This window comes from Gavia stellata, chromosome 10 (genome assembly GCF_030936135.1).
Source record: "Gavia stellata isolate bGavSte3 chromosome 10, bGavSte3.hap2, whole genome shotgun sequence".
Classification (NCBI taxonomy): domain Eukaryota; kingdom Metazoa; phylum Chordata; class Aves; order Gaviiformes; family Gaviidae; genus Gavia; species Gavia stellata.
In genome coordinates this window covers 19625960-19653773 of record NC_082603.1, presented here as the reverse complement: position 1 = coordinate 19653773, position 27814 = coordinate 19625960, and the positions used below count along the sequence as shown (strand labels likewise).

The 27814-nt window shown below is 38.3% G+C and overlaps 1 protein-coding gene across 6 annotated transcripts; it reads left to right on the top strand.

The window, feature by feature from the left end:
* The first annotated feature begins 1848 nt into the window (after window positions 1-1848).
* On the top strand, window positions 1849-27243 carry SH3GLB1 (SH3 domain containing GRB2 like, endophilin B1). Of its 6 annotated transcripts, none has more exons than XM_059821721.1 (11): window positions 1849-1971; window positions 6533-6674; window positions 9314-9442; window positions 11162-11295; window positions 11675-11767; window positions 13898-13936; window positions 15412-15435; window positions 19831-19920; window positions 20475-20575; window positions 25656-25887; window positions 26770-27243. In XM_059821721.1, exons 1-11 carry the CDS (start codon window positions 1900-1902, stop codon window positions 26875-26877), a joined length of 1164 nt encoding a protein of 387 aa, XP_059677704.1. In that variant the 5' UTR covers window positions 1849-1899; the 3' UTR covers window positions 26878-27243. The 6 variants fall into 6 exon arrangements, with proteins under 6 accessions (XP_059677704.1, XP_059677702.1, XP_059677707.1 ...); XM_059821719.1 differs by having other exon boundaries at window positions 13898-13984; XM_059821724.1 differs by lacking the exon at window positions 13898-13936.
* Window positions 27244-27814: the final 571 nt, after the last annotated feature.

Genomic DNA, 27814 nt, shown 5'->3' with positions numbered 1-27814 from the left:
AATGGAGTGTCAAAACTGTCAGTCAATATACCCCAGAAAGCAGCACTTTCCTCTCTGGCAGGTGAGGCTCAAATGCCATGGACAGCAACAGGGTGCAAGCTTCAGGGAAGAAGTAGCAGCATTTTGTTTTGGGAAGAGCTAGACTGTGTTGATTGCTGTCAACTCCAACCTGAACATACGACTCTCCCAAGGCATTATTGGGGACATCTCACCTGAGCTGGTGCTTCTGCCTCAAGGTCAGGCACCGCTGCTCTCAGTTGTTTGGCATCTCAGTCTTTTTGTGGAACTCCATCAATGGAAACTGCTGATGCTTAGCACCAAAGAAAGCTATGGAATGAATAACTGCATCTGTGTGTCCAAATTTAAACTCATTGATGTTGCTGTCTTTTCATATATCCTACACTGATACCACAAGACATCGTAATCAGCTCTTATATGACCATGCAGTGCTGAGCATTACAAGAGAGACACGAGACCTTCACAAGCTAGTAAAACTCATTTTAAGAGATGGAAACAAACTTGCTATATAGTTTTTATATATAAACACTTACACCCATGTATAAGTGAGACAATGAAAGCTGAAAAAGGTAAAATGTATTCAAGCAAAGAAAACACATATGCACAATAGCTTTCAGGCCCTCTCCTTATCAGTACTAAAGGTACAATGGGAACTTTACACAGCCTGGGTTTTGTTTTGGTTTTAATTCCCAGAATCTGACCAGCATGTAAGCAAGGTTGCATTGATTGTTACAGTTATTTCCTTTCTCTGGAATTCACTTCTTGTCATAGTGCCCTAGGATTTCCTCTGACTTTATCAAATTCAGCCAAACATTACTTACTATTTAGATTATGAGTAAATTACTTAACTGAATGACCAGGATAATTTTCAAGCTGGGAACATTAGTTTGTTGCCAATGACACCACATTGTAAATCTGTTTTCTAATTGCTAGCCCACGTCAAAGGTCCTCTCTTCTTGGGCATTCGAAAACCATGATGAGAGGCGTTAAAATAATGGAAATTATTAAAATGAGAGACTATTTTCTTCTTCTAATTTGCTTGATTGCTGGCATTAAGTTATGCTACTATATTTTGAACTGCTCCCTTTGTGATGTTTTTGTGCTATTCTATAGTTGTGTCTCGGTACACATTTATCTGAACAAGCTCTTTTAACAAACAGCCTTTTTCTGAACGACTTCTTAAAAATTCTTTCCCAGCTTACATTTCCATGGTCTATCCGAAAAATATTTTCCATGAAGACAAGACTTGACTTACAAAACTCTGGACTCAAGAAATGGGGGCGGGGGGACCCTGCCCTCTCAGGGCCGGGTCCGAGGGTGCCAGCCCCGCCGGGACCGGCCGGGCCGCAGTCCTCCGGGCGGTGGGTTTCCACGCGTAGGGTCGCGGACAAACGCGCCCCGGGCGAGCCATGGGGGCCCGCACAAGGGAACTCTGCCTTTTCCGCCCGCCTCGCTAGCTGGTCTTTACGGCAAAGGCCGCGACCGGCTCCGGGGAGCCGCCCTCCCCCCACGACTGGCGGGCGGGCCGAGACTCCCTCCGGAGCCGCAGCAGGCCCCGGAGCGCGCGGGTAACGGCCGGGGCCCCCCCAGGCGGGGACGCGTGCCGGGGCCCCGAGGGGCGGCCCCTCCCCGCGGTGGGACCCGCCCACCGCCCCCTCACAGCGGCGTGAGGCGGGGCGGGGCCGGGCCGCGCGTCGGCGGCGCTTCGCCGGCCGATCCGGGCTCTGCGGCTGACGCCGCCGCAGCGGCCAATCTGCTGCGGCGCCGGGCCGGGCCTGGCACCGCCCCCCGGGCGGCTCCCCACAGGGACGGGCCGGAGCGGCCGCTGCCGCCGCCGCCGCGGGTGCCGGGTCTGAGTCAGCGCCCCCTCCCCCGCCGAAGATGAACATCATGGACTTCAATGTGAAGAAGCTGGCGGCCGACGCGGGCACCTTCCTGAGCCGCGCCGTGCAGGTACGCCCCGGTCGCCCGCCCGCCCGCCTGCCTCTGCGGGGGCCTTGCCGGGACTGGGCTTCGCCGCCGCGGCCCCAGCTGCGGGAGGTGGGCGAGGCGGCGGGCTGGCTCCGCGGGGCTGCCGCCGCCGGGCCCGGCGCGGGGCGTTGGCTGGGGAGCTTGGCTCCGCCCCGGGCCGGGGGAGCGGTGGCCGGGAGGGGCCGAGCTGGTGGCTGGGCCCGCCGCCGCGGGCTTCCAGCTCTGAGGGAGCGCCAGGCCCGGCCGCGCTGGCGAGGGGTGAGCCCAGACCTCTGGCCTGGCCTGGCAGCGATGTGCTGCTGTGAGGTGCCTCCTTCCCAAGCCGGGTCCTGCCCCCGCGGGTCCCCTGCTAGCCCTGGGCTTGGCAGGACTGGGGATTTCGTCCAGGCTGGTTGCAGAACAGCTGGCCTCGGGGGGCTGGCAGGGGGAGGCTGAGGCAACCCAAGGTCAGGACAGGCAAAGAGGGGAGAAGGCGCCTGGCGGGGGGGCACGAGTTAAGCAGGCATCAGCTGCTGTGGAAAGGACAAAGGTGTGTCTCGCCTGACACAACCTGATGTTTTTACTGACTGCGAAAAATGTATCCCGCTGCCTGACCGGTAGAATTCGAGCTCTGATGTGACACGTGACAGTGACAGTCTGCGTAGGCCTTTTGGTTTTATTTGAGCTTTAGTATCGTTTTTAAGCTTGTTTGATAGCCCGTTGTTTCTGAATCGGTCTTCCCCTTTCTTCATGCTAAGGGCACTATAATTGGCTTTTGTTCCTTAGCTGTTGTTTTGAGCCGTAAATCCCCTTTCTTTATATAATCAAATCTGAACAGATTTCCTGTCGGGAGGTGGACATCCAAGCAGTGCATAGTAATCCACTTCGGTTTCTCATGAGTTCTCACTGGGTCACAGTCAGGTTTGGAACGTGATTGAAGTTGTTGTCTGGTCTGATCGGTCTGATGTATTGCCCTAAATCTCAATATTCAAGCAGAACCAATGATCAGCAGCACAGCAGAGCTCTGAAAGTGCAAACTCGTCAGAAAACGTAGTTGTTCAAATTTAAATGAACTTAAAGCAGTCGTTTTGGCTTCTCTTTGTGATGGAGGTCCTTCCCTTCCCCAGCTATTTCCAGGTCTACATGTTTCCCAGACCACCTTTTCCTTTCCAGCCCCCACCCCTTTCCCTTTTCTTACTGGACAAGGAAAAAAGGGAGATGTGGTTCACCCTTCATTGTAAGATCCTGTGGTAGGACCTTGTGATTTCGTCTCTTTTATCTTGACATTTTACATGTAAATCAGCTTATTGCACTAAATCTAATGTAGGTTTCTGCACTGTGTCATGGTTTAAAGGTGGTGTGAACTGTGGTTTACTCCAGTATGCTCTGTCTGCATTGTTGGTTTACATCTGAATAGCTACATCAGTTATCTGCTGAATCTAAACTAAAATTTAGTGGAAATGTGAAAGTAATAATTTAGCTTTACCAGCTGCCACTTTCCCCTAAACTGAGGAGTTTTATGAAGCCATTGAAGGAGAGGAGCAAATCCCTAACATGTTCTTATAATCTGAGTAACTCATGTTCTGTGTGCTACTGTTGCTTCCCCTGTTTTGTTTTTTTAAGTTACTGTGTAAGGCCTACAGATAATATTAAGGGGTAATAATTTTGTGGATTTTTTTTAATATCATCTGGGTGTAGATTTTGTGTCCTCCAGTAAAATACACAGTTCTGTATATTGAGTTAAACTCTTACGTTTAGGCATCATTGGATGATGTGGTATGACCTAACACAAATTGCTTTGGGATATTAGAAACTAAAAACCCCACCAAACCCTATGAAACAGTTCAGCAGCATGAAATGGTGTGTAGGAAAACCGCTTAAAATTTCCATTTCAACTCTGCTTCAGCTGTTTTACAAGATAGTGAACATCTTGTTAGTGTTTCACAGGCTTATCAGACTTCTCTGTTACAAGGGGATTGCGGCTGTTTTACCCAAAACCACCTGATATTCATGTTCCAGGAAACCTGTTCTTTTTGTGGATGAGATTATACTGTGTTCAGACTGCCATATTCTACCTAGTAACCTACAGAAAAATCAAGCCTACGGGCCATCTTCATCCAAAGCCTACCCTTCCTTTTGGCAGGCAGAAAATGCTTTGAAGGAGTTGTTCTCAGTCAGTCTTGCCATAGTTGCAATTTGTGGAACAAAGTAGCAAATGGTTATATTTAGTGGTGTTTGAGGTGAAATAAATAATGCCAGAGTGTAGTAATAGGAATGTGAGTCCTTCCTCTTGCCAGGCTCTGTAACCGACAAGCTACCCTGCGTAGTGGTCGGGAATGAGCTGGGCTTTTACTCTTTGGTAGCAGAAACACTTCTATTGTTCATGACTTCTACTTGAAGTTAGAAGCTTATCTTAATGTAATTTCTCCTTCTAATAATTTTGCAGTGTAGACTTGAAAGGTCGATTGGGCTGTGATAACCCACTTGTATACAAAACAGTACAATTTCCTTCTGTGTGAGCTGGTCGCATTCAGGCAACTTGTTTATATATTTAGAATTTAATAAAGATAGATGGATGGATTAGGTGGCTTACTGATATGATTTGTTCCAGCAAGTGCTTACATTAAGTATCTCTGTATGACATGTTTTAAGCTTTAATAAAAAGGAAAACAAAACTTTTAGAGCTCTAATCAAAGTAGAAAACCATTAGTATCTGCCTATCTTGGAACAGTTTTTCTAAGCAGAAGAAAAATTCTTGATTCATAGCACCACCTTCCTTATGTTGTTCTTATCCTTAAGGGATGGAGTAATGTCTGAAAAAGGACATAAAACAGAAAGACAAGTTCAAATTCAGATTTCAGGGTAACAGAGATGGGAAATCAGTGGTAGCATTGTCGCATTACATTGATGCTGGAAACCATACTGTCAAACTACTCTTTACCACACTGCTCAGTATCGCGAAAATTAAGTTTTTCCTCTAAGTGTATATGTGAAATCTAATATTGCGGTCTTCACCAAGCAATCTTCACATTGATAGGAAAGCCCGTTTTATATATGAATACTCTTCTCTGTAACTAGTAAAAAATAATTTCAAAACTATTAGTATTGTATTATGATGAATCTGTACAAAGTTTCTGAGAACAACTTACAGTACCTAACGTCTTTTTAAAGAGCCTTTTAAACATTCTTCTCTGTACTGCAAATGAACTTTCTCACAATGGCAGTTTGCTTTTATGTAGAACTGCAAATGCCACAGCATTTATCTAGACTTTAGATGTGCATGCTATCAAAGTTGTTTTTATTCTACATGTGGTGGAAATTAAAACCAACTTGGACAATATAATTTACTTGTGTTGTGTTCTTGTTTCTTACTGCAAGTTTAAATATCCTACCAAAGAACTTGTTAAGAATGGAGTTTGACAGTTAAAAATGCTCCAGTCCTACTATGTTCTTAATTGGTAAGCTTGTTAGGGATTTAATTGTAAGCCAGGTTCTTCTGAAAATGCCTGACTTTCAGCAGGCTGTCAAGTGATGAGATCATCATTGTCATGAGGAACTACTGCTCTGAAGAGAGGCTGGCAAAACCCTCAGTTCCGGTTTTGCTTGGTTCCCTGATGTGAAACGTGTGGTTTCCTCCTGTCCCAGAGAACTGGGATTGAAGTACAAACTGCTTGTGGATTAGTAAGAGTTGGCATGAATTTAATATCAAGTGAAATGAATTGTCTGCTGGATTTATTTAGCTAAATGGAGTTACATTGTATTTCACCGTCACTGAAAACACATCTTGGAAGAGAACAGCAGAGGTCATCTTACTGTTTCTGTAAGGCATAACAGGATCAGTTATATCTAAATAGTTCATCAAACATTGATTTGTCCTATTCTAAAAAGCAAAACACTCCCTGTCCCCAAAGGTATATATTCTGCAGCTTCCCAGGGAAGTCTATTTTAGCTTTTAACCCTTGTCTTTAAAAGCTTTCTCTAATGTCTAATTCCAATTTAAATCTTTGTGCTGAAGTTTAAATTCACTACTTTTTGTCCTGTTTGCTGTGAGCAGGACAACTTTTTTTTTTTTAAACACGTTAAAGGTAGCTGCAGTGAGAATCTGTTGTGTCTCCAGGTTTTACTGTGGGAGAAGGGACGAACTTAATTACAGAATATACAAGATTGAAGTAATCTTTTAATTGCCTTTGTTACCGCTGGACTCTCTTTCCTTTTGGCTCACGTCTCAAGGAGCACTATGCAAAACTGGACAAAATGCTTCAAGTGAGAACTCTCAGTACCAAGTAGAGCAGAGGATTTCTTCATAATGTTGTAAATTACCTTCCTTGTCTTGCTCTGATTAACACCCTCCCACCTCTTTTTTTCCTGATAGTAAGGGTGTGTTGTTGAACTTAACAACTTTCAAATTTATCCTTAGATTTTTATTGATGACTGGGTAACAGTTATATCTTTGAAAACATGATCTGCAACTAATATGAGTTAATAGTTAGTGCCTTAAACTTGTTCTGGGAAATGATTTATGTGAACTAACTGAGTATTTTCAACCTGTCTGACTAACTCATAGTTCACGGAAGAAAAGCTTGGTCAAGCAGAGAAGACTGAACTGGATGCTCATCTGGAGAACCTTCTCAGCAAAGCAGAATGCACTAAATTGTGGACAGAAAAAATAATGAAACAAACAGAAGTATTATTGCAGCCAAATCCAAGTAAGGAGCCCTTCAAGCTTTGTTTGCAACTTCTGAATTAATAGATTTGCCAATGTAAATGTTTACTGCAATAGGTATTGCGTAAGTTATGAATGTGTTGTTTAGCAGTTTTAAAATTTGAAGGCTGGAGTTAGGGAAAGCACATTTTGGAGAGCTACTCGGAATCGGAGACACTGTACCAGTTGCTGGTGCTTCTTTAACGCTTCAAATGCAAAAAGCTTTAGACAGAGCTCTTTAAACTATAGCATTGGTTCCATACTCTGGTCAGTCTCAGGTTGACTGGTTTTTGAGTTGTTTCCTGTTTAATTGAATTTCCCACTCTAATTCCAGGAATCTTAGGTAGCTCTAAGAACTCTGAAGTTCTTCATGGAGTAGATGGCAGTGGCTCAAGAAATTTCATTACTGTTTCATTACTTCAAACTGTCTGCGCAATACAATTCACCTTGAAGCAGGCAAGATGAACTGAAATGCCTATCTTCAACAATTCCTTTACTAAAGAATTATTTTCTCCAGATGCTGAGTCTTTATCATTTGCCAGCATTTTATACACTGTACGTAGGCAATACAATAAAGTTTCAAATATGCTTTCATCGCTGGTGAATCTCTTACTGTAACAATAACAGAAAAAACATAGATAGAAGAAATGTAGTTTTCTGGTATTTTGTTTCTGCAATTGCTGCTACGAGTCGTAATGTTGAAGATATCAGTTTCAGACTCACATCCTACAATTATCTGCGCCATTTGTGGCAGTTGTACTAGAGTTGGCAACTATAGGTATTTGCTTAGTGTATAGATCTAGATTTCAAGTCAAGACCTGGTCACTAGCCACTGGGCAAACTACAACTACCAAAAAAAATCTAAACCTCCTTTAATTTTGTTCAAATGATAAAATTGTAATACGGCTAATACCTCTGCACTGAAAACATAAATATTCTTGTAGCGACATACTGAGTTAGGATTTATTAGTACAGGTAAATCATACACTGATAGCACTTCTCTAATGCCAAATAGATAAATTATTTATAATGCTCATATTTAAAGTATTATTTTGGAAGTCTGTTGCATCCTTTAGTTGCATGAAAGCAGTATTTAAAAAACAAACATAAAACCCAAACCCACTAATCCTGTGGGAATGATGCAGTAGAACTTACAGAATATTCCAGCTCAAATTTCTACTTTTGTCTAGGCCAGAGGAAATAGTCGTCTTGTTCATTTAATTCAGTATTTGCAATATGTATTGACTTTTTCAGAAACTTGTAATTGTAGAATATTGAATAACTAACTGTGGGCTGGTAGAACTGCATGAGGAAGATTCAGTAGAAGGATAATATATAGTCGTATCTCAGTTATGCTGACCACTCAATTTTCTAATGGCTAAAAATACTCAGCGTTAAGCAGTGGTCTTCGTCTGTGAATGTAACTTCAGCTGTTTGGCAGCCTGCTTGGGAGGACTATCACATGCTGTAGAGAGCTTCTTTTGGTTGTTAATGGAGCGACCCTGTCCGGGGGAGGTAAAATGACTTTTGATCACATTTTTAATTGTACCCTTAGGTCAGACCCATGTAATAGTCCAATCATTTTAGATTACTTTTCAGTTCAGTTCTTATGGATAGAGTAAAGAAAAAACAATGAATTCGATCATTTTTGGTTCACCCTTGGTGCCAGGGAATGCACTGGTACCCGTGTTGGTCTGTGTCAGGTTAATTTTTGTGACCTTCTTGAGAGAGTAGTTATTTAATCCAATGCTGATGAAAGTTGTCTAATTAACAGTATTATTTTTGGTTGCATCAAAGTGGTAGGCTTGTTCATTGGAGAGCTTCTTTGTGGTTGTCTGTACTATTGCAGGCTGAAATTAGTTCACACTGACTGCACAAATAAAGTGAGCTTGTTATAAAGCCAGAACAATTGGTCAGAGAAATCAGGTGTTGTATTTAAGGAGTTTGCTGTTATAATTAACAGTGTCCCTGTTTGACTGTGAGGCTTTTTCACCTAAGCAGCATACTGTGGCTTAATATTATGATAGATAGATATTAATGATCATATAGTCATGACAAGTTTTTTTGATAATTTTGTTGCTCAAACTAAGGAAAGATGGGAATGCGAAATGAAACATGTTTTGCAGCATTTCAAGGAAGCTGCAAAGGGGGAGTGGGAAAGAGAGGATCTATTTTCTGGGGCTACCAAACTTTCAGAATATCTTAACAGGGAACCTACAGTAGTTGTTGAACTTAATTCCTACGCTGCTAATTCTAGTGAACAATTTTCACAGTTTTTTCCTGGAAGGGGGGGAAAAAAAAAGCAGCTGTTTGGTTTTGTTAAGGAGAAGTGTTCTATTATGCTCTTACAATGAAGACTTCTGGACAAGATTTTGAAAAACTGTATAAATATGCTGATAGGAGGGAGAGGAAAAGTATAATTTTTCGCTTTCACAGATGGCTCTAAGAAACACTTGAACATAGCATGATAAACATGGAATACAGTCAGTTTCCAAGAACAGTATCTTCAGCTTAACATTGTTCACTTAATGTTGAGTTTAATGTCCGGATTTTGGAATTCTTTTTTCTTTTTCTTTTTTTTTGTTTCTATTTCTAACTTGTGTTTTGAGTGACAGTAATTATTTCAAACAAGCATTTTTTTAGATGCCAGAATAGAAGAATTTGTCTATGAGAAGCTGGACCGCAAAGCACCGAGTCGCATGAATAATCCAGAGTTACTAGGCCAGTATATGATTGATGCTGGAAATGAATTTGGCCCAGGAACAGCCTATGGTAAGTAGAAGCAAAAAACGTCTTGTGTTTCAGAAATGAAGGGGGGAATAATGCACAGATCTAGGTTTTTTCTTAACAATATAAAATGATACTTCTTGTCTTCTTCTAAATAAAACAATTCAATGACTTTTGTATCAGTTTGAGATGACTTGCTGTATAAATTTGAGCATTAGGAGATCAACGATGAGGTTTCTAGCCAAATCTAGAAATAGAACCTGCTGTTGGAATGGTAACTGTCTTTGTGGATGTATAATTTTCTTACCAGAACAAATAATTTTGGGATTTAGTTTCCTCATTAAAGGAACACATTTGCACATCTGACAGCATTTATGCATTTTGTTTGTGGTGTGGAGTGAAAATATTATCCAAAATTAACTTATTTAGTAAGAGGCCTCTCTAACTTTACAGTATTCCTGTTTTTCTTAATATATAATACTTTGCTAAAGATGAGAGTGTAGAACATAATCTAAATTTTCTTCTCCAGCAAATTTATATACTTATGGTAGGAGGGTTGGGGGTGTTATATCTAATGTTTTTACACTGGCATTAATTATAAAGTCTAATTCTAGTGTTCTTTACAATTCTTGAAGTTGCTGATAACAGGTTTAGCTGTTAATTTAACTTAACCAACTGAAATGCATAGGTGTCTGTATATATAATACAGTTTGCAGTCAAAGGCTGATGGTTAGCTCTCTTTAGTTGCTTTCCTCAAAATTGCAGCAGGAGGGAAAACTTCTGTTCTGGGAAGAATGAGTTCTTTATATCTGGAAATAATGGGGTTCCTTTTCAAAAGAAGGAAAGTGCATTTTAAAAAGAAAAAGTTAATGTTTTGTAGAAGACTTATGGATACAAAATCAATAATGGCAGGCTTTGTTCCTCTTAATTCCACATGGTTTTATGCTGTTATCTGTGGCCTTCCTTCTGATCATCAGCCTCAAGACTTTCTTTTTAACATCAAATAAAGTTGTACTTACAGGCACATTGTCCCTTAACTTGCAGCATTTCTAGAATTCAGGCAAGTAACATAAACTATTAGCATAAAGATAGATACACTGTTAGCTTTCATGTAGTGTCTTTCCTAATTCAGTCATGTCAGTCTGAAACATAGTAACTATTTTTGATACACTAACTTCAGTTTCAATACCTAACTCGCAACCAAATTTCAAAGTATTGTTCAGTTAATGTACAAATGCCTATTTAGAAGTTGGAATTGATGTGGGTGGGGAAAAGCACATTATTTTCCAGTGGTTAAGTGAGCTTTTTCCTTGCTACCACCTACTCCTGACTTAAACAAAAATGTGGTATAAGGGGAGGAGGTTGTTGGATTAAAGTAAGTAGGTATGATATCCAGTTCTAAAATAGGTGTTAGCAATGGAGTTGCCATAGTTAGTGCCACTTCTACAATGCTGTATCTGTTCTCATTGAAATCTTGCCGTGACTGATGACTGTTGTTAATAAAAATTGTTTGATTTGGTGTGTGGGTTAGTTTGTTTTGCATGGTTGGTTTTTTGGGGGTGGGTGTGTGTGTTGTTTGGTTTTTTTGTTGTTTGTGGTTTGGGGTTTTTTTTTGTAGCTGATTCCGATTTCTTTTGAAAGCCCTTGTGATGGCATTGGATTATCTTTCAAACTGCTGGCCTAAGCTTTCCTGCCTGTAGAAACTTGTTCGGTTAACCACCTGCCTGAATCACTATGAAACGAACGTTTTTTTTTCCTTTGCAGGAAATGCACTCATTAAATGTGGAGAAACGCAAAAGCGAATTGGGACAGCAGACAGAGAACTGATTCAAACTTCTGCTATAAACTTTCTCACTCCCCTAAGAAACTTTATTGAAGGAGACTACAAAACTATTACTGTAAGTTGAATTGTGCATTCTTCAGCATTTCACAAGTGTAACTGTAGATATTCAAAATGAATTAGTAGATAATTGAGCATTATTGCTTTCCTCAAACTAATGTAGAAAAAGTCAGGTAGAATTTGTGCCTTTGGTGTATTTTCCTTCCTTTTGAGCAGGTAAAATCAAAATAATTCTGAAAACTTGCTTTTTGTAACTATTGTTCTATTAAAAATATGTATCTTGAGTATATCTTGAAAATAATTAGGATCTAATTCTGCCTCTCTGTTCAACTGAAGAACGTTTTTGTATACTTCATTAAAAAAAATTTCCAAGTAAACAGGCTTTTGCTTTTAAGTACATGTACCTATTCTCACAAATTAACCTAACTCGCTTTCAGAAAGAACGTAAACTATTACAAAATAAAAGACTAGATTTGGATGCAGCAAAAACCAGATTGAAGAAGGCAAAAGTTGCAGAAGCTCGAGCTGCAGTAAGTAGATTTTTTTTTTTTTTTAATTTGTCCATAATTTTCAAACCTATTGATAGAGATTTATAAACTCAACTACTTGCTTATGTTTCCAGTCCTAGCTTCTTACCCTCACTATTTTTCTGGATACTTTTGTAAGAAATGCCTCAGTGGAACACAAGGAAATGAAAGTGAATTGCTGATCAAGGTGTTAGTCTTCTATTTTTAGATATTCCATCAAGTTGAACTTACTTGACCCAACTAAATATTCTCCCCTTGTTCTATACTAGATGAGCCTATACTTCCAAAAATGACTTGCTGCAATCTGCCAAGATGGTTGTAAATACAAATCATTCAGAGATCAAGTTTTGGCATTTGAATCTCTATAAGTGTTGAAGCATATGTATAATTACTTCCAACTGATCAACCTAGCTAGATTTAACTTCTTGATATCAAAAATATTTGTAGTTTACTCTTTCTGTATACTTTACTACTTCATACCACCTAACAGGGTGAGACTCTCAAACTCACATTTCTTAACCATTCTTATTCCCTCAAGAAATGCTTGTTCAAGGAGATTAAAATTACTATAAACTAAAAAGCTTTTGTTTTTTAAACTTTTAAAATGCCTCTAAATGGAGGAATAGATAATTGAATGTATGCAATTTCAGCAGGGTATGCTTATAGTATTTTCATAGCTATCTTTTGACTGCATTCCTAAAAGTGTAGCAGTTAATGATGGACAGTGAAGTGAATTTTTTCCCATAACGCTTAATGCAGTAGGGGTCACGCACACAGATGCTGAAGGAATACAGGCGATTTAAATACACAGGGACCATGTACATGATGAAAAGGCAGAAGCAGGACTGCCAGATTTTGCTGGCTTTTCCGAATGGATCGCTGTCCTGAAAGATCTTAGAAAGGTCTCTGAGAGTGAGCTTCGTAGATGAAGTACCTCACATCTTTGGGACGGTGATCCTTTTAAAAAAACAACGCAATCTCTACCTTACAGTTCTGCTTCTGTGTCTCAATCTTCCATGTCATGCACGCAGTCCCTGTGTTTTTAAATTGTCTTTATTTCTTAAGTCCATGCATGCATTTCTCCTTATATTATGTAAATTTTATGCAAAAAAGTTACTTCTCTACTTGTCAAGCTTTCTTAATTTATAAGACTAAAAATAGAGAGCAGAGCAGGAGTTTAGTCAGCTAGTAGCGGAATTTGGAAGCAATGGATAGGAAACTATTCCTTTGCTTGGATTTCTTCAGAGTTAAGTTTGGAAAAAAAAAAAAAGTGTTTTGGTTATTAACTTCCTTGTGGCATGGGAGCAGGTATATACCTTACTTTCTAAAGCAATAGAAAGACCGTAAGGAAATTGTTCCCCTTGAGCTTAGTATTAAAAGAAAGGCTCTATATTTGAATTTTAGTTTCATCAACAGTGTAATCATCCAGAGCTTGGTGCTTGGACAAAATTATTGCCAGTTGCTGCTGCTACTACTTGACCCGTCTTAAATATTCATATAGAAAGTAATTCACAGTTTTATTCACAAATAATTTTCTGCTGGTAGAGCCTGAAACTCTAGGCCTTTTACTTTGCTACCTTGACAACACTCCATTTTTAATTACATTTTAACAGCAGGGTGCATGTTTAAGAAGTATTGGATTGTAGAATTCCCAGAGAAGTAAAAAAATCGCATCTCTACTTTATCCTCTGCAGTATAGAAATGAGGACTCACCTGGATGTAGGTGTGATGCAAATGGTGCATCTTCTGCTGGCTCGCTTATTTACAAAGAAAGATATCTGAGAAACAGTGCTGAACTGATAGGTTAGCAAAGTGTATTGAGTTATGATGCAAACTTTTGTGTTTCACTACTTTTTTGACAGGATAAAGTTATAAATTACATCTACATTTGATTATTTTTTCCTGTTGTTATAAAAATATTTAATATTTGATGATATCATGTTCTCCTATGCTTACTGTACAACTGGAGTAGCTTAGATCAGTATTTAAAATAGAAATCTAAACAGTTTTATTTATCTATATTCAGTTCACAGTCTTGCTTAGCTTAAGCTTGCAGTGCTTTGTGCCAATAATCTGTTCATCTGCTATATTCAGTGTTGTAACTTGCTTTTGTCTTTTATCTACGCACTTAAGCAACTAAACACCTCTCAGCCTGAAGAGAATAACATTATGGTAAATGTCTCTTACGTGCTGAACTTGCTGCATGTAAAATGGCTAAAGGTTTGTTGGCCTCCTGTGTTCATTCATTTTCCTATCAAATGTTTCCTCTTGCTATCCAGCTCATTTGGTCTTTTTTCATATGTTTTCCATTCCAAACTGGATTGGTATAGTGTACTAAATACACTTATGTCAGTACAGCATTAGATGTTGTTTTTATGAGAATATTTCTGATAATCTGAAGTGTACAGTATTATATTCTAATTTCCATGAGTTTATAAATGTAAACTTAGGATGCAAAGAAGTTGATACTTTTTTTTTATCACTTCTGAAATTAATTTCACCCATTGGAGGGAAAGGAATTATTTCATTTTCCTATTTTTTTAATATGAGTAGGAGTGAATTATGTGAAATAACCAGGAATATGTAGAAATTATTCCCTTCAAGCAATGTTTTACAAATAACTGAAACTGAATAATGCCACATAAATTAATGGCTTAATTTAGAGTACAGTATATCCTAAACTTGTTGCAAGGACTCACTAATGCAGCTGGTTTTAGTATCATAATTGTGAAAGTGGAAAAAGAAGGGGTTAATTAATTATGTACACCGTTGACTGTGCTGTTCAGTCTGTCCTGGTTTGGGTCTTGGATCTGCACAGCATAATGCGTCTTATCTCAATTAGTGTTCCAGATTTCTCAGTCGTGATCAGATAAAAGAGTGAATAAACTTAATTGTTACAACTTGCTTCTGCAACCTTTATGCACATTTCTTCCTACCAAAGTCCTGATTGTGTCATCTTCTTACAACTGCAGAAAATGAAGGTTAAAGGAGAACTGCATTACGCAGGGAATTGGAACAGCAAGCTGAAGTAATTCACTTCTAGAGTAAATTCCTTGCAGTTCTATGTTTTTGCTGTACTACTTGCTACTACTTTAATATTCGGTTTGAGATACCTCTGTAGCATTTCTAATTAAATTTAGGTTTCAATAAAAATGCTTTAAAAATAGGAAACCACTAATGGAATTAGCAAGAGAAATCATCCATTTGTCTGTTTCAGTCTTTACTTAACATGGTGTTAAAATGAGAATAGCTTTCCATAGTTTTTCAGTATTTTAACATATTAAGGTAACTTAAATTCCTCCATAAGGTAATAGTTTGCCTGATTCATGTCATTTTCTAAGTAGTTATGTCTTATGTTGTAATAGCTTGTTTTAAATAGATTCATGTAACATGTAAGTTCTAGAAGTCATATACTCTTCAGTATCTAATTTATTTCACAGATGAAGTGTTATCCACACTCATTTTAGTTTCACTGTATATGAAGGGCTTTGGACAACTGACTTATAGCACTCCTCAAATCCCTGTGAAGTTCTGAGGACAGGAAAGTAGTTAAAAGCCAAAGTATGGTTGCATCCTGTATTGAAGTACCACCAAAGTCTAAGTTTGTATGTTTTTATTTCCCCCCTGCCCGCCTTAATGCTGACTAGATATGGGCTGAGGAAGTGACAAAAGTAAGTAAACAATTTAGAAATTGCAGAATTCTGAAACCATAACTTGTGCTGGTCTAATGTAATAAAGGATATTGCATGTTGTTGATTACGGTCTAATGCTGGCAGCCTGATACATCATATCTGAATACACTGGTTCCCTCTAGGGCCTTTCAAACTCCAGTGGCGAAACAATGTCTGGGGCTTGTTTTACAGTAAGCTGTTTCTGGCTGTCACTTAGTACCATATGATTCTCATGTGACAAGATACAACAGAACAGAACTACAGGACTTGTCTCTCAAAATTTACTGGTATGGCATCCTGTTAAAAATGACCTCTTAAGAATGAGCTTATTTGAAAATTTTCAGAAAAGTTAGGGTCTAGTAATCTAAACTGTCCTGAAAAACACTGATCTTCAACTTTTACCGAAAACATGGAACAGTAACTACAATGCTGGAGTGCATGCAAGAAACTTGGAGAAAACTCTGTTTTGGAGGGTTTTTTTTTGTTCCTCACCTTTCTCCCCAGTCTCACTAGAGAATGCTGTGCTTATCTTAAGCAACTGAAGTTAGGAGGTAGGCACATCTGAAAACTGCACCTGGGCAGAAGGTTGGCTCATAAATCTAGCATTAGCCTTGGGGTGGGAGCTGCAGCCTTCTCTTGTCATGCCACCCCTTGCACAGCGACAAACTTAGTGGAGCTAATGGAGTGTTAAGCGATAGCTGCTCCTGTGCCACAAGAAGGGCTGTTCTCAGGCTCACTGGCTCTGACAAAGCAGTATTGGGAACAGGCTGTGAGAAGCTGTGCTAACAGTTAAAAGGAATTTCTTAGGGGCTTTCTGTGGAGGAGGGGAAATAAAAATTGAGGGTAGCAATAGAAAGTAAGGGTAGCTGGAGGGCAGGGCATTTGAAATGTGGTTTTTAAAGGGGGGCTAGACAGGGAGCTGTGGGAGGTGTAGGGAGTTGCTATTAGAAGCTCTGGGATATGGAGCTTTGGGTGAAGTCTTGGGAGTTGTGAGAGAAAATAAATGAAGGGTTTTTCTGGTCCAGCTTTCTGTGAGTTATGGTGCAAAAAGGGGGGTATATGTGTGGAGCACAAGGTGAGAGTTTAGGGGGAAGGAGTTCAGAGATTGAACTGTAAAAGGAGGGCTAGGTCAACTTTGATCCCAAAGTTTGAGAATTATTTTACTATTTTAAGTAAAGTAACAATTTGGAAGCAGCAAACCTGTCTGCTGGAGTACTAGGTACTGTTTTAGGAAAAAGATGGCAGGGGAGCAGTACTGCCTGAACGAAAACTAATCTTGAAACTATTAAGACAGTTATGAATAAAGCTATTCGCTTTTTAGAGGCGACAAGCAACTTTAAGGATAGTGAAATCTAACAGATTGTGTCTCGAAGAGAAAAAGAAATAATACAGTGTTCTTAACCATAGCATAAAGGAGACTAAAAGCTTTAAATCTTGTATTAAATTATGTAATTCAAGGTTCACTTTTTTATTAAGCATACAAAAAGCAGAGATTATTGAGAAGAAACTACAACACACATTCTGCCAAAGGAACAGTAATCCATCCAGGTTTCTAAAGGCAATCTGTTTTTCTGTGCTTGAAAGTTGGGGGAAGAGATTCATAGATGTTTTCGATTTAGATCTAAGAAGCTTCCCAACAAGGATTTCAGACTGTCCAGTAATCTCTAGATCAATCAGAGGGTTTTTTTGAGTTAGAACAAAAGATCTGCATGGTGTCAATGACAAGCTTTCTTCAGTTTAACTTCCTTTCTGAAATGTGGAATTAGAGGATATTAAATACTGTACTATAAAACACATGGGGTAGGTACTGATGTTACTTACTTTATAAACATATGGATTTTGTTAGCAGTCTTCTGAGGTCTCTGGTGTAGTCAATGGAAAGAGCAGAGGGTTTTAGCATGCATTCAGCACGTTGAGGTTAAGCTAGTTTTGAGCATCAGGAGGAGCTCCTCTCTTTGTCTACAAAGGAGTCAAGGAGGCCCAGCTATATTGAGTAGCATGATTATATCCGTTATCACTGTTTTACTAATAGCATGTCTTAACAACATTAGGAAGGTGATTTTATTTCCTGTGCTCTTATGATTTGAGTGTTATCCCTTAGCTACAGGATTGCACAGTATTTCTGAGAGGCTGTATATTCTTATGTGAAATTTGGCAAGATTGTGAACTTCTGAATATTCATATTCAGAAACTGTTTTCATAGTCTGAACTTGAGAAGCAAATACCATTTTGAGGGATCTTCATGGGAGATACCTCCTGAGGCTGCCTAATTGTTCTGAAAACAAAATATGACTGCAGCTGGGGGTCACTGGGAAGTTTAGGCTTGTATTTTGAGTTCTTAATTCTATTCAGAAACAAAGGTGATCAGGCCATAAGTTTCCCAGATCGAAAGTCAGCTGTTTTTCACCTTTACCACAAGGTGTAGAATAGATACTGTCCTGCTACTGTTCACCTAGCAGTACTGAAAATAGGGATGGGCAAAACAGCTTAAACGCATCAGTCCGTAATTCAGTTTATGTAAATCTCTACAAAACCAGTACATCAGGCTTTTGTAAAGCAATGTATTTAAAGTCACTCTGTATTGGCTAGGTTAATACATGTTACCACATTATGTGCTTTGCCTTTTCTTATAGAAAGTAGTTGATTTGCTAAAATATTGTTGAAACAAATAGCATTATTCTGATGGATATTTCCCATTCTTTTATGTTCCTATTCTCATGTATTCACTTACCTAGCAGGAAGAAGGAAACACATTAGCAACTGCTGACTTCAGAGAAGCAAGAGACTAGACTATTTATCTCTAGATAAATGGTTTCCCTATGATTTTGCTGGTTTTTTTGAAGGAAATGAAGATGTTGCTAATACAGAAGGGAAAGCTTTTCTTCCCCTCTTGGCTATCAGATTTGCTTCCTGCTACCCCCCCCCCCCCCCCCCGATTGTTTTTACATTTCTCTTGGGGACTGCCAGATGGATTTCACTGATATTAGTACAGATTTAATAGGAAAACTCCAAGCAAAGATTCTTGCCTCAACAAACTTTGAAAACCTAATTAGTTTGTAACTTGATACATACAAAGCTATCTCAGTTTCAGTAAGAAACACACAGTACTCTATAGCTGCTTCCTCACTGTATAATTAATGTGTAAGCTTTTCCAGCTGCAGTGACTTCAGATGAAAAACATTTCTTGGGTAACTGCATCATTCTTCTGTGCTCATTTCTGAGATTAAGATCCTTCCATGCGACTTTTTGTATTGATTAACATTAGTGGAATGCAAGAGCAGAATGTTTGCAAACAATGTAAAATCCTTTTGAAACCAATATTTTATCAGTATCTCTCCATTAAATTTCCTGAAAATTTATTTCCTTACTCTGTTTTGTTAAAAACAGTAACTGCTGCATCTTTGACTTAATGCAGATTTTTGCCTTTGTGTTTGTTTTTAGAAACAAGGTACTAAATGTATATAAGCATTGAGGTAAGGTAATCCAGATTCCAGGCTGAGGACATTCTGTCTTGGAACAGTAAATCTTAGATATTACAACACATATTTTTATGTATTTGTGTGTTTTGAGTAGTGTCCTTTTTTCCCCAAAAAAATACTCTAAAGTATTTTTGGCTTGTGCTAGATGGAAGTCCTTTAAAACCGCTGTAACATTGTTAACATTTAAAAATTGCTGATAACAATATGTAACAAGGAATAAATATAATTGGAATTATTTAAATATGACTTAAATACAATAATTTTAATGGAAATTTTACTCTAATTGAAGTTAAAACATTTGCAATAGTTTGGATTTATTTCTTTTTAAAGACACCTCAATTACAAGTTCCAGAAATAGTTGTAGTAGCTTGGCGGCCTGTATGAGACATTAATTTATGAAATACCCTGTTAAAACCTGCTGTCAAAGATTTAAGTATGGATGATTGCCATGCAGTTATATTACAAAAATAATGTGAGGTTTACCCTAAATTATTTGGTCAGAGTCCTATTAACTTGAAGTATGGAAAAAAATTGCATTGTCCTTGGCTGCCACTGCTATGCTGGCAGAACCCCTGGTGCAGACACTGTTGTGCCAATGAACGCTTGGTTTGTTACTGGGGGAGGTGGGGTAATACTGCTGGCAGAAAAATGCCTTCCTTTTGCATGCATTGACTCTGTGGTAGGTGTCTGATGATAAAGCTATTTGCTGTGTATGCAGGGTCTCAACATTTCTGAACCCAAAACGCAATTACTCTTTTTGCCTAGTAAAGATCTGCAAAGAAAAAGCACGTTTCAAACGCCTAAGCTTGTGATTAATGCATTTGTATGAGTAGCTCTCAATAAAATGGAACTGTTGCAGTTGGAAGGTGTAACAGAGTGCATTGTACAAATAGCTAATGTGTGTCCTTAATTTTAGTCTGAACAGGAAGTACGAATTACTCAGAGTGAATTTGACCGTCAAGCAGAGATTACCAGACTTCTGCTGGAAGGAATCAGCAGCACACATGTGAGTACCCAAAAGGGATAGAGGGGGAAAGTCAAAATCAGAGCACTTTCTAAAAATAATTACAGTAAGCTACTTGGGAACTTTGGGCTATGAGGTTTCACTTCAGTGCGTTAAAGCATCAAACTGTGGGTTGGTTTTTTTTTTTTTTTAGTTTTTGAATTCTACTTTAGTATCCACTGAATTTATTTTTAGTCTCCCGTTAACCTTGAGAATGCAGGAGCTTTCATTTTTATCCTTTAAACTCAGCTTCCCATTCATCAGATCAACTGAATGTTGAAACCACAAAAACGTGCTAAAATGTTTATTCTGTTGTGAAAACAATATAGGTAAATGGCATGATGCTTGTGCTGTATGTACAGCACCTATTTTCTGTGCTCAAATATGTTGATTTGTGTGACATTTTATTCCATTTAACTGGTAAATCCAGGCACTATGCCTGTGTGGCATAAATCCCTATCTGCCAATATTGGCGTTAGCAGCTGATTAGGCCAGTCTTTCTAATGCAGCACAGTGCTTTTACAGACTAAAATCTTTAATTCTTTGCTGTATTATAGGCACATCATCTCCGCTGTCTGAATGATTTTGTTGAAGCTCAGATGACCTATTATGCACAATGTTACCAATATATGTTGGATCTCCAGAAACAACTTGGAAGGTAGTAACACTGTAAAAACTTCAGAAAAAAACCATTTTTTTTCGAAGTGCTTATGAATAGTAGGAAAATTTACACTGATAAAACAGTGGTGAACACAGGCATGCTGGACTGAAAGGAAATACATCTGTTCTCACGTAATTAAGATGTAACTACTCCAGTACAACTACTTCCCTAAGCCTACACACAGCACTAATGCCTTTTGAGGGTTGATTTACTGAGGTTTTTGTGTATTTTGTAATTGAGGAAGGTGAGCCCGTGGTAACCTCGTTTAGTGGCACAAACAAAAAATTCTAGAGATTTACTTGTAATCATTTAGTTGTCTTATGCTTCATGCTACAAAACCACTACGTAATGTGGGAGAAGTTTTTGTACTGCCCATAAATTCCTGTTACCTCTTAATTTGCTACAGGGCACTACCTGATTTTAAGTGAAACTACATTCTCCACTGTTAAGTGAGTTGCCAGCATTGATATTGTATATAGGGAGAAATGTACTTCATAATATCTATAATCAGTAATCCAAAGCACTCACAATGGAATGAGCAAGTTTGCTTAGTTTTACTGTTTTGTGGGTTTAGCATTTCTAAAGTAAAAGAAGAAACTGTCTGACATTAGTTTGTGCTCATAATCCTTTTTTTGTGATTGGCGGTGATGTAAAGAGATCTACATGATTACTTTTCATAAAGTTTCCCTATTCTAATTCTTCTTTACAAATCAGCCTTTCTTAGGGTTATACCAGACCATGTTATTTAGGTGAGCATATACATTGAAGGATTGCCTGTACTTAGAAGTTTACTGTAGTGTCTATTCTAAATAACTGTCTCTATAAAGTATCTGTTTATGTTTTTCATGACAAGGAAGTAAAAACAAAAGCATTCTTGAGTCTTGTCCTTTTCCTGACTTGCAACTTCCTGAGGCATTTTGTTTCCTTTCCTCAGTTTGTTTGAATGGGTAGTTTTAAAGACTTTGTAAAAAAGACTTTAAAACTGTGATTTTAAAAAAGCTACATCTTTAAAGTTACATTCCATTGAAAGAAGTATTCAACTATAAAATGTGGTAGCACATAAATGCAAGTTGTAGAATTAAAAGCTTGAAAATAAGTGTTTACTGGATTAAGGGCAAGTGCCTCTTAAATATACTTCACTTAATGCCTAATTTACACAACTATTTTGAGAGGATGTTTTAAAAATCTGTACTCTTATCCTAGTATATTTACCAAACAGAAAGCTTTAAGCATAATACCCTTAACCTAAGGAAGAACATATTCCTCTTTAAAATCTCTTGCTTTAGGATGTATAGCATGTCCCAGAACAGCTGTCTTTGTTTAAAATGTATGTAAACTGCTACCAGGTATAAAAAAAGTATATTTAAAGAAAATACCGCCTTTAGGAAAACAGAAGGATGTATCTTTATATGGCTATGATCTGATTAGCATTTTTGATAAAATTACTATGACTGCTAGAAGACCAAAAGCACGGAAGCTTTGCAAAATCCTAAATGTATCAAACAGCCAAATGAAGTTTCTCTGCCTATGTGGATTAAAACAGTAGCGGTATTAAATTTTGGGCATATCTTTCCTTCCTTGTGCAAGGAAGTCCCACTGAACTGTAACAGAGAGCACTGGGACAGGGTCTTGAGTTGCGCTTCTTGCTTTGGAAGAGTTCCTCAGTTCATAAGCATATGGTGCATAAATAAACAGATGAGCAGGGTATGTGTAGTGTTCTTCCTAAGTTACATGTAGGCAGATGTAGTACCAAATAAATAACTTGGGCAGCTCAGCTAGGTTTTGATTGTATTTGCCAGTGCTCTGTGATTAACAAGGGATATATAGTGCTGAGTTACACATGTACTTTTCACACATCTAGGAATGACATTGTGCCATATTCTCATATGAAAGCCAGCAGCTGTGAGGGACTTATTTTTGTTTTGAGATTGTTGGTGAAATAAAGGTGTTCAACTTCTAAGTGGGATAATTTGTGGCTTGAAACAGAAACCTGGTTCTCAGAGTAGATGCATATTATATGTTTTACATGGGTCAGAATCTAGGGCATAAACCCTAACCTGGTTTACATTGATACTATTCCAATTCCAAAGCTGAGCACTGATTTTCCTGATGTACTCTCCAGAGTCAGCTGTAGGGAATATGGGGGGAAAACTTGTGCTCAGTTCCAAACCAGACATGGTTTTATGGATGTTTCTCTTCAAGGCAGCATCAGCTGCTTATCCCTCTACTGGCTCCCCCTCCTGTGGGGCTTCTTAAAGAATCAAACCTCCCAGGTTAAAAGCAATGTCTCTTCTTTCTTTTATTTTTTTTTTTAGTTCCCCAGAATAAACTGAACAAATATATTTCAAATATCCTGGTACTCTGGCTGCTTTTTTTTCTTGCTGATAACTGCTTTTGCTCTGAATTTTCTCAGCTTCCCTGGCAGCCAAGCCTAAGCTTTGGCATAATTGTTTTTTTTCAAATTAACCATTACTAGTCCCCTACTCTACAAGCTGTGAAACCCCTGCTACTCAACTGTTAAAAAAAAAAATCCCAGACAACCTCTATATAGCTGAGGCTTTCCAGTAACATGCTTACATATGGTTTTGCAAAAAGAGTGAGACTTAATGCTTTACTGATTGATAGAGTGGTTGTAAAGCTTTGGCTTTCTATTCCACTAGCTGTACAAACCAGTGACCCTTTGAACTGAGGAGAATGATTTACAAGTAATTATTGTGTTAACAGAGAACAGGTTTAGCAGTATACTAAACAGTAATTTAGCAATATTGAGAAACAGCTGATTGTCATTTAAAATTAAGTCCCTCTGAATGCCAACTAATCAAGTAATAACTCAGCTGTGCTTCATGATGTGTTTATCTCTATAAAAATGGGGGTCTAGCTTTTCCTCCCTTTGTTCTGCTCATTTGATTTGCTCAGGGAATGTGGTAAACTGGTTTAAAAAACTAATCTGGCAAATGAAAACAAATTCGTTTTTTTGGTGGAGTTGCAGTTTCTTCTTGGTGAGTTGAACCAGCTCTTTATGATCAAATCAGGTCAAGGTAAGCCAGAGGGGGAAGTGGGACTTCCTCCTTTTGATGGTAGTACACTGCTAACTAAACTCACAACAGTCTCCTCAAAGTCTACCCAATTCTTTATATGCAATTTAGTCTAACTGTAAAGGAACTAGTTCTGTCCTTCACAATATACTCCTGCTGTTTGCCTTTAGTCAGATATAATAATTGTATGACTGCAAGGTGAACACGTTTAACAAGCTGTTCTGATGGAAAGTTAGCAATCTTCTCAATGATTTTTGTTAGATCAGATTGTTAAACCAACTCAAAAGCGACAGATAGCTAGATCTGACTCAAACGACAGAGAATGAACATTCATGCAATAAAAGGGTAGAGAAGTGGACCCACCTTGTTTGGTGGCAGTGTAAATTTACCAAATTAAGTATAGTGTGAAACTGTAAACTTGTGTGCAGTACTGCTGCAGCTGATACAGATTTGAGCTGGCTTAATTCCACCTATGTTCATGGCCACACAACCCAAAAATTAGTCACTATATTGATAGATTTAGTTTTCACCCATGTTAACTCCCTAAACCAGCTCCTCTTATGATTATATGAGCACCAATAATGCTGCAGACATGGGTGTGGGAATATACTGTTCTTGATTTATGTGGTTAAAGTTGCTACTTAACTGCATCTTCAAGAAGAACTTAACTGGGGAACATAGGTGAGAAGGGATGCGATGAGACTGTGTTTTCTGACAGGTTCATAGTATGAATAGATCTTCATTATGTCAAAAGAGTCGGCAAAAAATAAAGGGGGAGGGGGTGTAATACGTCCACATCCCAGATGTTAATGAAAAAGCATCTGTGTAGAAGGACTGATGATGAAAGTTACATGTGGGAATTGACTGACTAGTTGATGTGTAGACTGGCCAAAAGAATGGAAGGAAATGCAGCTACAGTTCCACATCATCCTGACTCAGTGTAACTCCTACTTGCTGACCCTTTTTCACTGCATCAGCTTTGCCGCTTTTCAAAACATTCATTGACCTGCTTTTAAGGTAGATCAGATGAGCATTGGAACAAAGGAAGACAGCTAAGGGACAAAGAATGGCTACATCAACTGCTAAATAAATAAATCTAGTCCGCCATGGAACTGCATCCCAGGATGTAGGGCAGTGTGACATGAAACAACCTCACAGCTCATCATTGCCCACCATGCTGTCCCATTCCCCCTATCCCACTGCCCTGAAATATCTTGCTTCTTTGCTCTCCTCTCTGCTCCTTCTGCTTTTCAGCCACGTTATTCTGTCCTTTCCCTTGTATCTGCTCTGGCTCTCATCAGTTTCTTGTGATTCAGCTCATTAACTTAGAAGATTATACACTTTTTTTTTTTTACCCTCTTTTTTTTCAGGCAGGTTAATGAGTTGAATTGACTTCATGGAAGGGTCTGGCAAGCACTACAGCTGGCACAGAACAAGCAGCAGCCTAGAAAAGAGGGGCTTAAGTTGATATAAGTTCACCTTTAGTGTAACAAACATTTTTATTTCACAGCATGCAGTTAGCTGAACCAACAAACTGATTTAGATTATAAAAATAGTTGTGGGGTTTTTTCTTCTTTCAGAGGGAGGCTGTGTTTTTGACCTGCATTATATTTCCCTGACCTGGTTCAACAGCACAATCTTCTGTGTAGCCACGTAATCGAGAAATGAGCAGGAGGAGGTGGAGGCTACTTTTACTGGCAGAGCTGTCAAAAGAAATGTTTATTAAAATACAGTCTGAATTAAGACTGACCAATAGTGCTTTCCTGGTTTTGCCTTTTTTTTAATGAGGCAATTATCAAGGTTTTTTTAAGGTGGCAGTATTTTTTTTAAAGTATATTGGTTTCATTTATATTACTGGTCAGGAACAAGTATCTTAAATTTAGGTTTATACAAATATCAGTGCTATTCTATTACTGCTGTCTACTGGTGTTTATTCTGTAGTTGATAAAAGCAAGAATGCTAGCTTAGGCATGGAGGCATGTATAACTCCCCATGTAGAACTGATTCACTCAGAAATCTTTTCATTTTGTTTTCTCCCACAGCTTTCCATCTACTTTCCTCTCTAACAATAATCAGTCTTCCTCAACTTCTGTGCAGAGTGTTTCTACTCCCTCAGTCTTGGCCTCAGCCTCTGCTTCATTGCCTTCAGTAAGCAACTCAATAGTTACTTCAGGCATCAGTGAACTGAAGTCATCAAGTGGCAGCAGGAAAGCTAGAGTTCTCTATGATTACGATGCTGCAAACAGCAGTGAATTATCACTACTTGCAGATGAGGTAAGAGTTTTCTATCTACCTTGATCATTTAAAAGTAAAATCAGAATGATTGTGACTAGCCAATTAAGATGTGCTATATCAAGAAATCTGTGTAGTTGATTTTTTTATTAAACTTCAGTAGTACTGTTGCAGCATTGTCCTGTACCTGTATACCCTAATATTCTATCGTTAACATATATTACACCATCTTAGCTTGCAAGAATATTTGCTAAACAATCAAGATGCAATTCTGTTGGCGGTGGTTGTGCTGTGTTTATTCCTGTTCTAATTCAATTGCACTCTTAAGTCGGAGAGTCTATACAAGGCAGGCAGAGGTATACAATGAAGCAGCGTGCTGGAACAGAGTTCCACCTAGTAATGTGACTGTAGCTTAACCCTGAAGAACAGCATCCACAAAAAAGTTTTCAGACTTCTTTTTTTTTAAATGCGCATTACTTAAATATTTCTATTTGACTTTTGTCTTGCCTAGACAGTGACTTAGAAGCTGTGGCCTAAGATTTTCTGTTAAGATGTAGCACATCAACACTGTCTGTCTTTCTATCATGTATTTGAAGATCCAACAAACTTTCTTTTAGATTGCCTGTTAAAGCTGACGGTGATATACAAGATTTACAGATAAAAAACAATAGAAAAGAAACAGTAAGGAATAGAATTTCATCAGGAAAAAAAGGGACTTCAAAATATGCTTCTATATCTACTTCATTTCCATGGACCAGTGAAATAATTTTTATGAGCACTAGATTATGTTCCATGGATGCTCATATTAAATGCTCTATTTAACTTGGTTAATCTCAGTTCTAAGACCTTGGAAATCACATGAAGGTAGACTGTAATTCTTTTCCAGGCAAGGAAAGGTTATAATAATGTGTTTCTGTTTTTTAGGTAATAACAGTGTACAGTATCCCTGGCATGGATTCAGACTGGCTGATGGGTGAAAGGGGAAATCAGAAAGGCAAAGTGCCTATTACTTATTTAGAACTGCTAAACTAAATGGTTGGCCTGAATAAAGACTGTCAATTATGGCAACACCATATTTATATACAATTAACGTTATGTAAGCAGGTTTAAGTGTCTTCCATGTTATTGTCTTGAGGGACAAATACCAGCCATTGCAAACTGGCTTTTCTGCCAGCATGGTTGCATGGTAAATACTTTATTCAAACTTAATGTGTTTAAAGCTTTTACTTCATGTGCCAAGAACATGTTTCCTACAGATTTGTTTCTACTGAAGTTTTCACTAATACAAGCTTCTACTTTTGAGTAATCTAGATTGAAAGCAGGAGTACTGTTTTCTACTGAAATTTTTCATTAATGGCAAAGCTTTTCTTCACATAAAATAAACTTATTGTGAACTGATGCAGGTGTAATGCACATTATTTGAATAACCAAAACCAAACGTGAAACATAAACCTTAAAGAAGTCCATATGGTTCTGTTCCCAACACTTGTGGAGTACAAATATGCTGAGGCAGATATGGCTATCTGCTGAGAATCTTGTGCATTTAATCACCTTTGAAAAATGAAGCAATTGTTTTCTCTCTGTTAAAAAATTAAGGCAAATTGCTAGTATGTTGAGATGTTAAACTGCACCTAGGTGGATTGACACAAGCTAGTGACATATGTTCTGACTTGTTTTTAATCTTACCTTGTATTTTTTCCCTTTAATTGCTTTCCAGAAAAGAGGCTAATTCAGTTTGATTAGTAATTAAGATTCTTTCAACTGCAAATCAGCCTTCATGTTAAATTAAGCACTGAATTTTGCTAATCAAATATGCACTGTCTCTTTACATTTAAGTAGTTCTATAGATGAGCATACATTTATTCAGATTATAGGTTTTAATGAAAATCTGCATTCACAATTCTTATGCAACAGTTTATTGTCATGTTCTAATTGGATTCAATTAGTGTTACACTTTTTTGCAAGAGGA

Bases quoted from the DNA above. Each gene is read 5' to 3' on its own strand.
- SH3GLB1 (XM_059821719.1), top strand. From the start codon at position 1,900: ATGAACATCATGGACTTCAATGTGAAGAAGCTGGCGGCCGACGCGGGC. The intron at 20,576-25,655 runs GTAGTAACACTG...TTTCTCCCACAG, and splicing joins CTCCAGAAACAACTTGGAAG to CTTTCCATCTACTTTCCTCT. The intron at 25,888-26,769 runs GTAAGAGTTTTC...TCTGTTTTTTAG, and splicing joins TATCACTACTTGCAGATGAG to GTAATAACAGTGTACAGTAT.